Genomic DNA, 17,018 nt, shown 5'->3' with positions numbered 1-17,018 from the left:
GATCTGTATAATTACCTACATGTGTGTCCCCATCTGAAGCAGGACTGGCACAGGCCTTTCCATTAGAAAGGGGATGCTTAGGCACCTGACTACAGCTTCAGAGCCCCTAGAGTGGCAGTTTGCAGTCTGAGTGCCCATGAATGCCCCAATTAAATTTTATGCCACTACTCTCAGCCATGAGCCTTATTTCTGCTTTGAATTAGTCCAGCTGCAGCTTTCAGCTGCTGGGTCGTATACACAGACACAGGTCTGGCTGTGCATCCAGGTCTGTCTGTGTCCAGGTCTGCCTCTATGTCCCATCTAGGGACTAGCTCTAGGCCCCATCACTAAAAGGTCCATTGCCCTCCCCAAACCCCCAAAGAGCCCCATCCTGAGAATGTCTGACCCTCAAAAACCAAGGCTGACACCAGCTGTTAAAACACCTACTCGGGTATTTATTACAACACGTTGTTCCAAAATACAAAAGAAAGGAAAAGAAAGTAGAGGGTAGAAAAGCACTGCTGTTTACAGCCTCTGGTAATAAATAAATAAAGACGAGGCAGGGGCAGGGTGTCTCCCCGGGTCCGACGCCGGCGCTGGCCAAATGGACAGCGAGGAAGGGAGTGTGGTGGGGCTGGTGGACAGACCCTCTCTTCCATGCTTGGGAGTCCCCAGGTACAGCAGGGTGGGTACAGACCCCCTCTCTGTTGTTGTGCTTGCTGAGGAAGGGTCTGATCCTACAGGGATGAGGAAGGGAGAAGAGGGTCAGTCCCGGCATGGTCAGAACCTGCCTGCTCCCTCCCTGTCCATGGCTGCTCCAAAGGCAGGTGAGGTAGGAAGGGTGATGCTGGACCAGGACCCCAGCAGAGATCTACCAGGGTCTCCCAGGAGAGGGGTGAGACCTGAGCTCTCTCCTCTCCAGTGTGGTCTCAGAGCAACCTTGGAAATGTGTTCAGCACAGCATGATGAGAAGGACCCCAACCCATGACAAAGCAAAGTCATGACAGAGACAAGAAACTGTGCCTGGGCCACTTGGAGAAGGGCAGTGTTAAACCCTGCAAATTAAAATGACTCTTCATGGAGCTGGCGCAGTACTGGGAGGGTTTTGTACCACGGCGCAGATGGGGGTCCTCTTCCCTTCCCCTAATGTCTCCTCCTACACCTTACAGTCATCTGGAAAGCTCCAGGTTGTACAAGGAGCACAGGCAATGGGTGCAAAAAAACCAGCACCAGTCTCTCTCTGCTCATGACACCACAATTTATCAGTGTTTGATAAAGACCATACCAAGTCCCATGCTGGGAGCTATTCCCAGCCCGTCTAAATCCCTCCAGGTACCAGAGGCCACTCACATGTCTCCCTGTGGCTCTGCCACTGGGCTTGCTCTAGCACTGTCCATGTGTATTCCCCAGGCTGTGCTGCTCCTGGGCAGGGGAACCACCAGCATGAGGAGGACACTCAAGCCCAGGAAGCCCAGGGCATGTGGCTAAAGCAGCAGCCAATGTCCCTGGCTCAGCTGAGCAGGACAGCTTTGCAAAGCAGCTGCAATGCCAGAGCAAGAAGCCCCTGTGGGTGAAGATGCAGCCTGCAGCTGCAGCCAGCTGAAGAAGGTGAGAGGACCATGACCTGGAGGGAGCTGATTCCATGAAGTGGATGCCTGGCCAATGCTCCTTAAAGCTTTAAGCTTTTCCCATTTAATCTTGTTGTTGGTGCCAGTGGGTTCTTGCCTCTTGCAAAGATGAGCAAGAACCTGTATGGGGGAGAGGAGCTGCAGGAAGGGAAGGGAAGAGTTAAGAGAATGGATCTGCCCCGGGTTTGTGTGCCTTTATATCCTTAGGAAGCACCTCCCTCAAGCTCCTCTGACAAGGGTTTGCCTCCTGAGGCTTGGGGCAGCCGGGAGCTGTGCCGAGTCAGCCACAGCCGGGCTGCGGGGAGCAGAGAGAAGGTGAGATGGGGCCTTGCTTTTATTCACAACAGAGAAACAAAGAGCAACATACAAAGAGTAAGAAGCAAAAAAGTACAGAATCATAACCATAATAATCATAATAATAATCATAAATACTCAAATCTATCATTCATAGATTGCAATGACAACACTGATAGCTTATTATCATTAGTATTAAGAATGGGAGGGGAAAGGGGACAGTAGGGGGGTTTCTGAGGGGCATTGTCTCCTAAAGGGCAGATGTAACAGGGATGGACATCCAAAAAAACAAGCAGACAAAGAGAAGGGCTGGGAAAGCAGCAGGGGCTGGGGACGCTGATGCTGAGGCCAGGGACGAGCCTGCTCTGACCCAAGCCTCTGGCTCAGTGTTACCAACCTGATCACTGCCCTCTTGCCAGCTTTGCTCAGCTGGGATGGAGGTGGTCGGGAGGCTCGGCCCTGCAGACAGGCAGAGGCTGGGGGGGAAAGGAGTCAAATGTCCTTCCTACTCTGAAGGAGAGCTGTGATTTGCTCAGTCCTTCATGTGGTGGAAAGTGCAGGCATTGCATCGGACACTCAGCAGCATTGTTGGTTCCTCCCTTCAAAGAAGAGACCTTTCCTCTCCTCTGCTCACACTTCCACCTCTGTAGGTCCCTACAAATGAATGTACCCTCAACAGATCGGCATGGAAAGGTGATTTTTGGTTCCAGTGAGGCTTTGGGATGGGTCAGCTGGCTCTAAGAGCCCACAAAAAAGACTTGGCTGACAGACGATGTGGAGGATTACCACCCAGCACATCCGTCCTCATGACAATTCACAGCTGTCTGACTCATGGACAAAGTGGTTCATTAGACAGAGTTTGATTTAAAAAAAAAAAAAATAAGTTAGTTGCAAGCCTGCAACTTGGTGACCCTGGGTTTGGGTCAAGATGGGCAGGAGACACTTGGCAGGGCTGCTCCATCAAGACTTATTTTCTGGATATAGACTTAAAATATTGTATATATGTGGGTTTCTGATGCACATGCCCAATGTAAAGGAGAGGGATGAATGCAAAGTACATCAAAATAAGGCTGCAGAGGTGGGTCATGAATATCTATGATCTACTAATCCTAAAGTATACTTATCTCTGTTCTGGTTTCAGAGGAGACAGGAGTCCACAGTGTGTAAAACCTCAAACATGTCTCAGAAGCATCCAGGCGATGGCAGAGTGTAGATGACAAAAAGCAAACCACTGCCTCTCTGCAGAAATTCGGGATCTCATTTGCAACATGCAAGTCCTTCCTGACTTGCTCCATCTGCTTTTTTGTGCTTGCAACACACTGTGTCACTTGACAGGAGGAATTAGATGGGAGCTTGCTAGTGCTTTGTCTCATCTCCCCACCTGGTTTTGACCTCCTGTTGTCCTTTCTATAACATCCCTTGGGAAGCCATTTAAGCCTCTCTCCATTTCTCAAAGCTACACCAGCTCCTGCCAGCAACTTCCTGACCTGAGCTCAGTTAAGTCCATGCTGGCACCAACCCTGAAGGACTATGGGATGGGCAGGGAATGAGTGCTACAGGGCAGAGATCAGCAATCACCACTGGCATGCTTGGGAAGAGATGCTGCCACTGAGGGCAGCAGAAGGGGACGGAGGACCAGAAGCACTCCTTGGACAGGAGGCAGGTGACATTAACACTATGCCCAGTGAGGAGGCACCAGAGGAAGGATGAAGCCTTTTTCTTCTCCCTCCCTGGCCTTGACACTGCTGCCTACTTAGGACAGCCTGCTGCAAGTGGAGCTCCTGAAATAGATGAAATAGCTCATGGGGTGGATCTAAATGCCTTCTGGAGTCTAGAAAGGGAGCTTAGAAAATAGTGTCATCACTGCTTCATGATGAGAAGAGCACAATGTTCAGGTTGGCAACACTGAGCAGGTTTGAGGTGGTTGCTGGAGGCAATGAAGGGTGGTGGTAGGCTTTTCAGGACTGACTATGAGATCTCTCACTCTCATCAAAAGTGATGTGGGGAGAAGAGCAGGTGGTCCCTGGCTCTCCATCCACCCCCATCCCTCCCTTCCACACTGTGGGGAACCACCCAGGAGTATGTGGGGGTCCCCAGCATCTCACCAAATAGCTCCATGGAAAACCAGAAAAACTAAAGCCGGAAGAGAGCAAGGAGTCTCCAGGGAGACCTGCCTCAACTGCAAACACAGAGGTGGCTGAGGAAGCAACGAGCTGAAGCGAGCAGCCCCTCCTCGTGTGATTGCAGCTCCTCACGCCTCTGCTTTATGTTCAGTTTTAAACCTGAGATCACTTGGTTTTGTCACGGGTAGTTTGATTTAAAGATAGAAACGAATGACAAGAGGAGGAAAAAGGGAAAGGGAGAGAAACCATGTGGACCCAGAAAAGAAAAAAAAACAACACTCCAAGGATGACACAGGACACAGACATGCACGAACACAGACCCCTGAGGTATCAGCTTTGCAAACTAGTGCGAGACAAGGGAGAAAGCAAAGAGAGCTGCAGGGAGCGATGTGCTTTGCAGTGGAGGCAGCTCAGTGCCTCCAGCTTCAGAAAGCAGCTTCTCAGCAATCCTGACATTGGGGTTTGGGGACAAGAGCATGGCTTCCCACCAGACGGGAGGAAGCAGCCAACCATCTCCAAAAATAAGTCACTTATGCCCCTCCATGTGCTTGCAGAGCTTCATGTCTGGACAGCTCATCATCCACTGGATGGAGGGGAGCTGGCCTGGAGGGCAAGAGGACTGGGAGAGTTCCGGCACCTGCAAACACGCTCCCCCTGAGTTTCTCAGATGTGAGACAAAGGATGTGGGAAGCCAGAAGAACCGCCGCCCCCAAAGGGAAAGTGGTGCCCATACCTCCCAAGCAAGGTAGCTGAGGTGAGGGGGAGCTGAAGGGCTGGGGCAGGCAGGCAAGACACCTCCCAACAAGAATCCCAACTACCACCAGCCTCCCATCCCTCCCTCTGCTGTGGCAGCTTTCGACACTTTCCCCTCACAGCTGGAGGTGACATCCTGCAGCCTTCCATCCACTTCAGGTGACTCCCACCCTTCCACCTCCAGCGAGGATGGGCAGCCAAAAGGAAGGGAGGGGAGGAGAGGGGGTATGTCTGGGACTGGGTGATGGCCAGAATGGGGACAATGCTTGGGATGGGATGATGGCTGGGATGGTGGTACTGGCTAGGATGGAGATGAGGAGAAACGAACAGAGACCATGGTGGGAAGAAGAGGCAGCAGCTTCCAGAAGAGTTTTCTGGCTCAGTTTGTGTCATAAGAAGGTTTTATGGTTTGCTCATTTACTCGTTCATTTCTAGAAAAAGTGCCCAGAAGAGTCTCCTGTCCCCTTGTTGGTATGCCCAGAAATAAGGGGGGAAATCTATGTTGTGGACATCAACTATAGAAGGAGCCACAGGCCTCAGATATTGCTTAGAAACTCGTATTTCAGATTTAAATACCATACACAGTAAAAATAGAGCTGAAAGTACCGCCCCACATTGTCTGCAAATCATTGCCAGAATGAACAGCTTCAATAAATTAAAAACAAAACAAAAAAAATTGAAATATTATTTACGTCTCAATAAAAATTGCAGTAAAACCATTTACCTTTTCTTTTGTGTGTGTGTTTTCGGGTTTTTTTTTCTTTATATTATATATAATATATATTTATATATGTATAGGGCTGCTCCAGTGCAGCATTTTTAGGATACTTAGCCAGAGAAACACAGCGGAGCATGCTTAGTGCACCAGGGTGCAGGGAAGGGGCAGCTGTGGTCCCCCCTCCAGGTGCTGTGCCCCATCACCACAGCCAAAATTGCAATCCCTGCCACTTGCCCAACTCTTCCCACTTGAGTTTTAGGCCCAAATTTTGAGTGCGGGTCTCTGAGGGCTGGGGCGCCCTGGGGATGGGCGGGAAAGGACCAGGGTGAGTGCAGGAGGGACACCAAGCATCCGCCACTATGTTTCCTGACTCTGGAAAGACTCGTCCACCTTCGCTTCGGTTTCAGCGCTTGCGCTCCCGAAAATGCACGCGCAAGTATAAATACACCCCCCGACCCCACCGCCCCCCTTCCCGCTCCCCCCAGCTTAAATATCCCCCCGCCCCAGCCCCGTCCCAGGTCTCCAAGCACCCCAGGTGAGTGTCAGGACACCTCGATGATCTCCATGCTGCCCGAAAAGCTGGACTGTTTGCTGATTTTGCCCAGCTCTTCGCGAGCCCTGCCCTCGGACATGGTTTCCTCGAATTCCATCTGGCAGCTCCTTCGCTTGAATTGCTTCTCGGCGCCGGCCTCCTCATGCCAGCTGTGCCGCCCGTCCCGTGGCTCGGCCCGCGCCTTGTCCCTCAGTCTGATCTCGCATCCAGCCGCCACCGCGCCGCAGCCGAATGGCGGCGGGTACGGGCCGGCGCTGGGAAACAGGCCCCCGCCGCTGCCGCCGCCGGTGCTGCCGGAGTCCTTGCCGAAGTACCAGCCAGCCTCGCCCGAGGCGGCGCTGGGGGACTCCAGGTGCACCCCGTTCCAGGCTGCGGTGGCGGTGCCGGGCGCGGGGGGCGGCTGGCCGAGCCGCGGCGGCAGCCCGTCCTCGGCGCCGGGGCTCTTGCGCGTGGCGCAGGCCGCGCCGGCGTTGAGGCTGAGCCCGTGGGCCGGCGAGCCCGCCGCGTGCCGGTGCTTCCGCCGCTGCCTCACCTTGGCCTCCAGCAGCAGCTCGGGCCCCGCGGGCCGCTCAGGGCTGTCCGCCCCTGGGGAGAAGGGGCTGAGGCTGCCCGAGCCCGAGGGGCTGTCCAGCTTGCAGAGTTTGGGGGCTTCCCCAGGTCCGGGGGGCCCGGGAGGGTCCTGCCGCAGGCCGGGGGAGTAGGCAGACTTGATGTCCAGGGAGAAGGAGCGTTTCAGGCGGTTGGTGTCCTGGATGCGCTCGGAGGAGAGGTGCAGGCCATTGAGCCCCTGCTGCAGGCTGGTGGGTGACAGGACCTTCGGGGTCCCGGCCTGCCGCTCGGGGTCACTGGTGGGGGACGCCGAGCCGGTGCTCCTCGGCACATCCTCGGCCTTCTCTGAGGTAGGTGTTAGGGGATGCCGGCTGCTCTCTGACACCTCTGCTGGGTCCTGCTGGGCGTCCCCCTCGCCCCAGTCACCCTTTGACTTCAGGGCCTTGAGGAGCTTCAGGCTCCTCTCGTACTCCAGGAGCTGGCCCAGGAAGTTGAAGTTGGGCGAGATGGACGGGCGACGGTCCTTAACAAACCTGCCGAGAGGTACAGACAGCCCTGTTGATGCTTGGTCCCTCAGTGGGTCACCTTACTCTCTCAGCCTCTTTAGGGAGAAGAGGCATCATCAAGAACCTTTGACCAGACCCTCCAAGAAAAGGATCTTGGGGAACCACGGGGCCTTGAGATACCCCAGGATTAGAGCTGGGACTGCCTCCCCACTCCCTTTTACCACTCACAACCATTCCTTGTTGCATGCATTTTATGATGGGAGGTTTGGTTTGGTTTTACTGGGACCTAGCCAAGGCAAGACAGAGCTTCAAGGAGCCCTGACCCTCTCCTTCTGGGCTCAGCCTGCTTCCCTTCCCTCAAGTGAAGCATACTGGCATAACCCCCCCAGTACCCTCAGGGGAAAACTCACCTGTAAGCATCATCAGATGACATACCCATGGTCTTCATGATGTAGGCGATGGCAATGGTGGCTGACCGGGAGATCCCAGCCAAGCAGTGCACAATCACCTGGCAGCTGGACACCTTAGCTTTGTCTGGAGCATGGCAGAGGAAACAGAGAGAACAATGATGGTGAGCAAAATGGTTCTAGCCTCCCTCCCCAGACCCCAGCCCCTTTGTGTGAGGGGACAACAGTTGCTGCAAGCAAGACCAGGGAGGACAGAAGAGTTCAGGTTGTGAAGGCTGAGAACTGGAGGGTCTGCAACCATAAGAAAAGCTCACCAATGAATTCAATGGACTTGTCCAGCCAGGGAAGCAGCTTCTCACAGTAGTTGTCATTGACAGGAATGCGCATGAAGTGACTATCACAGATGAAGTCTGGCTTGGGACAGGAGTTGCTGGCATTTAGGACATAGCTTATCCCATTCTGTGTCATCAGGTCCTGGTGGGAAAGAAACCATCAAATGATCAGCTGAGGTCAGCCTGCACCGCATACTGAAGGTCTGTCTTGCCATGAACACTCCCTGCCTTTTCCCATCCCAGCATTTTCTCCTGTGAGTCTCCTAGTGCTGCCTTGGCCTAGTTGATGATAATACAGCAGAGACCAGCTGAATTGACCAGCTGTGTCAATTTAGATGACACAGGTTGAACCTCAGCAGATCTTTATTTTGGTCCAAGTAAAGTGAACAAGGCCAAACAGACATGGAAAGGGGGTCCAGGGGGGAAAACCTAACAACCCCAGTATGAGAGGAATAGGACAATACAAGAAAGAAAATTAGCAAAAACTCTGTCTGAAAGCTGTGGAAATATCAGCTGAGGGAGAAAGGAGACATCTCACCAACAGGGTGGAGTGAGTCACTGGTAGCACCCTATGTTAACCAATGTGGCCAGGAGATGCTCTATCTATAGGCAACAGAGTGAGGCCTTGTGTGGACAATGCTTCTCTTCTCCAGCACGTGGCCACTTTGCGGGGATGGCAGAAAACACAGTTCCAAAACATGAACAAAACCCTCCAAAGAGGTAGGGAGGGAGGAAGACCATCATTTTCCCTGCCTGGCATTGTCTCCTTGGGATTTTGGCCCCAGGATTTCAGCTCTGGGTCTCCAGGGTTCCAGACCCAGACTGGCTCCATCAAGCCTGCTGGAAAGGCCGGTTCCTGCTGTTCCAACAGGCTTGATGGAGCCAGTCCAGCTCCCAGGCTCACATTCTTGTCATTTTTTTCTTTCATTTCCTTCTACTCCCTGTACATAATTTCTCTCTCCCTCCTTTCTGTCTCCAGCTCCAGTCTGGTGTCATGGTCCCTCTCCCTCCTTGCCTGCCATGGATGAGGACGCCTGGCTGGCTCCCTCACGGCTGCAGTAGGCAGATGCTGGCAGCACTTTAACTGCAATTCCTCTTTCTTTCTTCTCATCATTACTTTTCCTTTAAACAAAATTTCTTCCCCGGTGTGACATCACAGCACAGCCTTTCTGGCACCTTTTAAAGGGCACTGTGTGGTCTTTCCACTGGGAAGGAGAGGAATCCTTAATACCTTCACCCCTCTGCATGGCTGGAGCCCCCAGTGGGACAGGGCAAACGTGTCCCCTCAACAGGGCTGTACCTTGTTCAGGACATCCTTCTGGGAGCCCAGGTAGAGATGTGGCAGGATGCGCGTGGGGCCAACGTTGGCCACAGGCAAGCATGGCTGGGAGATGCTCATTGGCAGGATGGCAGCTGGCTTCCCCTCACAGAGCCCTGGGAAGCAGGATGAGAAGGTGGCAAAGCCTCCTGTGGAGAAAATTGGGACATTGAGCTTGGAGCAGCAAAGCTGAGATCATCAGTACCTGGCAACCCGAGGCCTGGGTGGAGACAAAGCGGTTGATAACCCTGCAGCCCTGAGAACAGAGCCTCCAGGAGCAACAAGCCACCAGCCACGACTAACCAGTGCACATACATTGTGATGGCCATGACACACACGCAGAGAAAGGAATGGAGAACCAGCTCTGACTTTTCCCTGTTGCAGCTGGATATTAATGCACATGTGAGGCATCCCACACCCTCGCCAATGAAATTGGCTCTTCTCAACTTTATTCAGACAAATAACAGGAAGAGACAGTCCTTTTCTTGGGTCCCTACTATTCTGAGGACAGGGTCACCTTTTGATACCAAAATCCACCAGAGCAGGATGACGACAATCAAACCCATTGAGATGCAAAGCCCTGGGGTCTGGGAGGTCAGCCCAAACCTTGCTGCATTGGCTACACTTACACATTGTGATTTCTGAGAGACGCCCCTTCTGCCCAGTCCTGCCAATCCCACGATTTCTGCCACACCGTGGTGGCATAATGGTACTTGCAAGCCACTGCTGTTTTTCATGCTCTGACCTTGCTGAATGTGACAGCAATCAGTGTCCAGTTTATTGCACCAAACTTGCTGGGCAGTCACTCTCAGCTTGAGCATCTTGAAGCCCAGTGTTTAAAGAAACCCCCCAGCTGAAGTTGCAGTAGCTGGCATGTGACAGCCAGAGGTATTGTCACAGTGTCTAGCATGGTCAAAAGCCTGATACCCAGTCCTGAAAGCTTGAGCAGGGCTGCAAGCCTTGCCCTGCTTGCACAGCAGGCAGCAAGGAGAGCTGGAAAACCCCCGGTTGCTGTTGCATGTCCTTCACAGTTGCATAAGACCACTGATCCTGATTTGCTCTCACTTGCTGATCCTGTACTCCAGGGTAGAGCTCCGTCTGGCTAGCAATGCCCTAATTCCACTCCCCTCCAGCTGAGGACATCTGGGTGGCAGCTTCATGCAGTGGAGAGGAGCCTGAGTCATATCTGCCTCAAGTCTCCCTTGAGGTTTTCCCAGTCATGCGAATGAGCAGATGCAGCTTGACATCACCCAAAGGGCAGAGAGGACTTGGGAGCTTGACTGCCTTTGACTGTCAAAGGGACCAGTATGCTCCCACAAGATCCTTTTGAAACCCCAAGCCTCTGGACTGAGCACCCTGAGAATCCTTGGCCCATCTCCACAGCTACACAAGACCTTTTAAGGAGCCAGTCCCTCTCCCCTTCGAAGCAGGGCAGCCTTGGCATATTCTCAATTTACCTTCTCCAGCATTTTGGCAACATTTCTGCTGATCCTCCTGGAGCACCTTTCTGGTTGCTGGTGTGGCACCCACACTCTAGAGAGGCATGACTAGTGCTGCAGACAACCCATCTGACATGTTTGTGAGATGAAAGTGATAGAGAACCCAAAGCAGTGCACAAAATAAATGCTCACACCACTTGGGAACATCCAAGGTACTCCATCACACTCCATCTCAGCACCTCCTGGTGTCAGCTCCTACTGGCCTAAGGAAAAGGTGTACTTCAACAAACCTCTTTCCTCCCCTCTGTTTTCTTGTCTGGCAGCTAACACACTTCCCAGCTTTAAAACCCAGTCAAGACAGGAGGGGTAGAGTTAAAGCACCTTATCTTCTCCAGCACTTCCTTTCCTCTTGCTCCCTCCAAAATGACATCACCTCTCAACTGGGACATTAAATCAGAGCAAAAGCAGGAGGCCCAGCACAGGTGCAGCATAGCTCTGGTTACTGTGCCAAGGACTGTCCATCACTAGCCAGAGCTCTGCATGGACACATGCCCCCTCCCTGCTTTGCCCTGTGCTGATGCCTGGGGGATGAAACCCTTGGGAAGTGTTTCCTTCAGTTGCCCCTAGAGAAGCCTGCAGCACTTGAGTTTGAGTGGGGCACAGATCTGAACCCAAGCTTGTGTGAAACATGGGAATTTTTCTGAAGGAACACAGCACATTTTTGGGGAGCAGGGCACACACAAATGCAGCCCCAGGTATCAGTGCCTGCTCTGGTCCATAGGTGCCCAGCATCTTGCACTCACTCACATCCATCAGGAGCTGCCCAGAGCAGTGGGTGGGTTTGTATGGCTCTTTCAGGTGATCTCATAGTTCAAACAGGTCAGGGCATGCTGCTCTCTCCCCACTGCCTACCCCCACCATGCTCAGCTGGCAGCAGGTCCTCTGCCAGCCTTGCCTGGGGAACTCCAGGCAGGAGCTAAGGGGGCTGTGAAGCAGGCAGGGATGTTTGTAGGGTGGCAGCAGCACCCTCAGCTGCAGAGCCTACCTGGGCAGGCTGCCACAACTGGAGGACACTGGCACCTGACGTGATGTCCATAGCTCACCTGACTTGTCCTAAGTAAAGCCTCAACCCTGCCCTGTGTCTGGGGGTCCAGGCATGCTCCCAGCCCTCCTGTCCTCATCTCCCCCATACTTGCAGCTGCTGAGGGCAGTCTGGGCTTGGGGGAAACCCTAGAGATGGGGCCAGGTACTTGACACCATCCCAACATGGAAGCGATGCTCACCCCACCCCGCAGCGGCTGCTTCAGCGTGCCTTTCATTTTTAGAAAGTGAAGCAGCTCTTCAAATAATCCCAAAGGCAGTGAATGTCCCTGGCTGGGCTCCAACTGATACTTGGGCTTTCCTCCCCTCTATGCCTCAGGCCATGGATCCCAGGTTTTGCTGGGAGAGAGCAGCAGAGCACAATGAGGTGAGGAGCCAGGGTAGCACCAGTTCTAGCCTTTCCTCTTTTATTCACAATGCTCATGCTAGGAGCACCATTTCTCTTGGCACGTGTGGAGTTAAGCTCAGGAAGGATTTGTATCTGTCATGGAATGGGTGTTCGGTGATCTCTGGTTTCTTCTGGATGCTCCCCTACCCTGGTGAAGGCTTGCTGGGGAGGAGCTGGTCCTTGTGTGGAACAGCCCAGTGAGCTGCTCATGGTGCCAGCATGGAGGGCTCTCAAAACCATTCTCTGGAAAGAATACTGTCTGCCTGCCTACTGCAATTACCTGAGGCAGAGATAGTGCCCAGGAAGAGAAGTGGGAACTGGAAGGGAAGGGAACCAGAACAAAAGTGGGGATGCTTTCACTGCTACTGCTGAAAATGGAGGAAAGAGGAGCCAAGAACCAGCATCAGGCAGGTTCTAGGAGGTCTAGGAAGTGAAAATCACCCTCCTGCAAGTGAAAATCACACAGAGGCAGTGTTGCAGCAACTTAGCGCCAGAAGAGTGCAACAATGGAGACCTTGTGTCTCCCTCACCTGAGGTTTCACTCACAGGGTGCTGACCACTCTTCCACCTCCTGCTGTGTCCTGCAAAGACCCCTCTGGGCCAGCCCCCAGCCCTGCTCCGCATGAGCCTTCTGTCAAACAGAGAAGAGGGGAAAACACCACAACTTCTCTCCTACCCCCATCTTTGGTAGGCCCTCCCCTCTGCACATTTTCCAGCTGAACATCTATGATAACCACTCAGTGAAACTGGATTTATTGTGAGAACAGATGCTGCAGAGGGAAGGCAAACAGCCTGGGAATCTCCCTGAGCCTGTCCATCAGGCCAGGGGGAAGATGCCAGCAGCATCTTTGAGCAGGCTCCTGTGGTACCTGCACTGCTGCAACTGTTGGGAGCCGTGTGACTCCTCCCCTCCAGCAGCAAACTGCACGGGGAGGAGGCCCTCTGCCAGCCCTGCACCACTGCCTGCCTACAGCCCTGAGACAGCTGCAACCAAAATGAACAGAAACACAGACATGGAAGGAGATTGCAAGATGTAAGGACAGAGATGTTGCACTCCTGAGCTGGGACCATGACATAGCTGGGGAACCCTCCGCTGCCCTGGCTGTCATCTTCAGGTGGTTTTTGGGGACATCCTAGTCATAGCTGGCTCACTGACAATGTCGCTGGCAAAATCTGTCACCTGTGAGTTGCACTGTGCCCTTCTCTGCCAAGGCTGGGCGGCAGTGGTGGTGCAGAGAAGGTGACATAGAAGGTGACAAAGTCCTGGCTAAGGACAGGGATGTGGTATGGCATTATTTTCCTTCTGGTGGTAAGCCTTAGCTCTAGGGATTTACAATCCATTAAGCTGCATGAAATGTTAACAGACGCTGCTGAGGATAAAAGGAAGATGTGGGACACATGAAGCATGGATATTCCAGCTCCCTGTTGTCCTCTGTGTCCCTCCCTGCACTGGGGCCATCTTTTGAGGCTGGAGGTGTAAAGTGGAGCTGGAGCTTGACAAACCTCTCACACCTTGCTCTGATGGCTGCACTCTGCGCATTCATCTCCAGCCCCATGGACTTACCACCTCCTTCAGAGGCCTCTGAAAAACCCAACAGCTCTGGCCTTAATGCTGTGCCCTGCTGACTGCAAGAAGCTGTGAAAGGGCTGCCCAGGGCACCTGCCTCATCCCAAAACTTCTCTCCGAGAGAGCTACATGCCTCTTGAACACCCCCAGCCCCATGAGTCTCATAGAAATTCCCCATGGGACACACTGAGTAGCATGTCCTGTTCAGCAGCCTCCCCTGTGCATTGCAGGCTCAAAGGTCCCCACCAAGAAACAGGGAAGAGGTGACACGTCACTCTGCTGTGCCATCAGTTTGTGGCAGAAAAGAGGAGGGGATCCAGAGCTGGAAATCCTCCCTGGGCCAGCAGCCGCCACACCCCGCTCCTCACCTCCAGCTCTCACACCGGAGGCTAGAAGGAGACCTGCAGGGGTATTAAAGATGTGTTTCACAGCCCACCCTCATCGCTGCAATAATGAGAGGTAGAGAGCAGCAGCCGGAGCTGTTCAGGGACCGGCTCCCCAGGCTGCTGCCAGAGGTTTTGCGGCAGCCCGCAGCCTCACCAAAGAGCTTCGCGCCTGTGCTTTGCTGGAGCCCCTCTGCCCCGCTAAAGCTCCTGGCAGCTGAGGGGGCTGAGAGAGGCCCAGCTCTGCCCGGCTCTCATTAAAATGCCTGTGGTGGCCGGGAGCTGCTGCCAGGGCGGCACGTGGCAAGGAGCAGCGGGGCATACAAGCGAACACGCGCCTCGGCTTGCTGCTGGAGCAGCCGCCACGCCGCATGGCTCCCCACTGCTGCGTTCTCTTGGTGGCCAGGGTGGTGCCTGGATACCCCCTCTTCATCAGCCCAGCCCTCGGGGCCGTGCCCAGCACTCTGACCCATCCACCCCCAAGTGTTAAAGCACCTTGCTGAACTGAGGTACAGCAGGAGATGACAAGAGCTGCAGGGACCTGCAAAACCCCAGCCCTCACCTGCATTACGCTCAGCCTTCTTAGGACAATGAGCATCTCTGCCGCAGGTTGAACTGAAGGACAGAAAATGGAGGAGCCTGGCAAGCTGCACATCAACCCCCAGAGCCGCTGGGAAAATCCCTCTTTGCAAAACGCCATCTCCCTGACTCTCGTGCTGGGTGGGAGCCTGTTGGTGCTGGCAGCTAAGCCGGGCGGCATGATGAAACACTGCTTACTGCCACCCTTACTCACTGTGCTCCAGGGAGCTCCGGGGCTTTGTCAGCATTTCCTGCTGCCTAGGACGTGTCTGAATTTTCCCTCTGCCTCCATCCTCACTGTTTCCCCGGGTACTGTAGTCCCCTTTGATTCAGCCCATCCCTCCCAGCAGCGCCTGATGTGGACACAGCCCATTTGCTTCCGCATCCTTCCCACAAGCCTGCTGAAATCCTGGTGCTCCACAGCCTGCCCAGCTTGCCCTCTCCTGGCTGATGCTCTTTCATGTCCCCCCATCTCAGCGCATTGGAGAGAGATGTCCAGTTTCAACCAGTCTATTTTTCCACTACCTTGCCCAGGTTTCCCCATCCCTTCATTTGGTACAAAATTTCATCACCCCACTGTTGTCTCGTTCTTTTTTTTTTTTTTTTTTTTTTCCCAGGCAGTGGGGATGAGAAAGCCGATGAATCAGCCCTATTATGGATTCATGTGCATTCCCTGTTTCCCCAGCGGTCACCCCGAACAGCCCCTGTCCATCTGCTGCTACAGTGCCCTGCTGCCTCCCAACCTGTGCCAGCCCCCCATGCCTTGCAAGTTGGTCCCAGAGCCTGCTCCCATTCTCCCAAAGAAACAGAAAACATCTTTAAAAAAAGGAAAAGCAGAAAGGAAGCCCTCCGCCTACACAACCACGGACACACTCCTCGAGCTGTTGAGCTTGATTTTCCTCTGGTGACTGTGCCTGCTTTGGACCAGCGTTACTCGTTCTAAGTAAAGAAAAATGTGTCATTTCCAGGACTGACTTATTACTAATGACACCATCACTGGGTTATGTGCTTCATGCTACAAAAACCTGTCAAGCACTTTTAGCAGCCTCCCATTTTAAGTGGTGATGGAGGGGAAGTTGCTTGATTCAACCCTTCGGTAATCTAGGTCATCCCAGGCTCGGCATATTTTTAAGCTGCTCCAGCTAATATCCCCTTCCTCCGCGTGCCCTTCGCCCTGTCACTGGGGGGTAGAAACACTGCAAAACCCCTTTCTGAAAGAAACCACCCAAGATGGGCAGGCAGGGCAGCGCTGGGGAAGCGAAATGGCTCCGGCGGGCAGCAGCGCAGCGCTCGGAGCCGATGGCCCCTTGTTCTCCCCGCCGTCCTCGCCCGTCCTTGCCCCGCACACTCTCCTATGCCCGGCGCCCCCCGCCCCCGCAACCCGGCGCCCGAGGGCGCAGAGATGCTGGCGCCAGATCCTCCTGGCTCCCGCAGCCTTCCTCCTTCCCTTCTCCGCTCCGTCCGCGCCCTCGCCAAGCATGCCTGGACGGCGAAAGGTTCGGGGGAGCCCGGAGCGGTCCCGCGGCCAGCCAGTCTCACCGAACCCCGCACGGGGTGGGAGGGATGCCTGGCGCCGGGGCCGCCGCAGATGCGTCTGCCCGCTGCAGGCTGCCGCTCACCTGCCCGAAGGAGCTGCCCTCTCCGCACAGCTCCCGTCCCAGCCCGGCCGCCTCCGCCAGCGCTGCGCACATCGCCCCTAGCTGGGGACCGGCCACGGCTCCGCTCCGCTCCCCTCCGCACGCTCCCCGCTCGCTTCCAGCTCCCCGCTCGCCAGCTGCCTGCGCTCTTTGTATCGCCGGCACCGCGCTCCGCTCCCCGCCGGCCGCTCGGCAAAGGCGATCTCCGGCCCCCGGGCAAAGCAGGGCTCCGGCGGCGCAGCCCCCTCTTCCCGCTCCGTCCCCATCGGAAGGAAAGGCGCCGGACCGGCTGACAAACCTCTCTTGTCCCTGCTCTCCTTCATCCTCCGCACCCTTATTTTCAGCTTCATCTGCCCCTCGCGCATGTCTGTCCAGAACTGGTCCTCGGAGGGAGCAATCATTACATCCACGGGCATCCAGGCAGCTGGGCTGCGGCTCGCGGGGGCACCTCTCACCGTGGCCAAACAACAGCTGGCGGGCAAACAAAATACTAAAAAAACCAAAAAAGCTCCCTACAGCAGAGCAATGCCAGCCTCCCCCCGGCTCCAGCCTTCAGGCTGAAAAAACAAAAACCATTAAAAAAAAGCCGAGCGGGGTAGGGGGGCTCGGCGTAGCCCCCTTTCCCCGGCCGCCCCCCTCTTCGCCGCCCGCTCCAGCCCGAGTGAGCTCAGCCCGGGAGCAGCCGCCCCATCCGCCGCCGCGCTCGCTGCGCGCCCGTAGCGCGCTCATAGCTAACGGGTCAGGCATGCGGCCGCATTCCTTAC

General features: G+C 54.7%; 1 protein-coding gene and 1 non-coding gene across 7 annotated transcripts in view; both read right to left on the bottom strand.

Annotated features, from left to right (window-relative positions):
• Nucleotides 1-413: 413 nt before the first annotated feature.
• DUSP8 (dual specificity phosphatase 8) overlaps nt 414-17,018 on the bottom strand; it is a 46,139-nt gene continuing 29,534 nt past the window's right edge. For 5 of the 6 annotated variants that reach the window (XM_030273992.4, XM_072929766.1, XM_030273991.4 and 2 more), the window contains 4 exons: nt 9,143-9,309; nt 7,825-7,984; nt 7,514-7,637; nt 414-7,130 (listed from right to left, as the gene is read on the bottom strand). In XM_030273992.4, the coding sequence (XP_030129852.4) occupies nt 6,038-7,130; nt 7,514-7,637; nt 7,825-7,984; nt 9,143-9,309 (1,544 nt within the window). In that variant the 3' untranslated portion in view covers nt 414-6,037. Of the gene's footprint in view, nt 7,131-7,513; nt 7,638-7,824; nt 7,985-9,142; nt 9,310-16,552; nt 17,013-17,018 lie in introns of those variants that run through there. The other variant, XM_072929768.1, reaches the window with a different exon arrangement.
• Nucleotides 8,660-8,731, bottom strand: MIR2983 (microRNA mir-2983). Its single transcript, NR_048991.1, is given in 1 exon segment — nt 8,660-8,731. It is a non-coding gene; the product is annotated as a microRNA mir-2983 (primary transcript).

The sequence above is a fragment of the Taeniopygia guttata genome, chromosome 5 (assembly GCF_048771995.1).
Source record: "Taeniopygia guttata chromosome 5, bTaeGut7.mat, whole genome shotgun sequence".
Classification (NCBI taxonomy): Eukaryota; Metazoa; Chordata; class Aves; order Passeriformes; family Estrildidae; genus Taeniopygia; species Taeniopygia guttata.
Note: the sequence above shows the minus strand (reverse complement) of the source record. Positions and strands in the feature narration are given on the sequence as shown.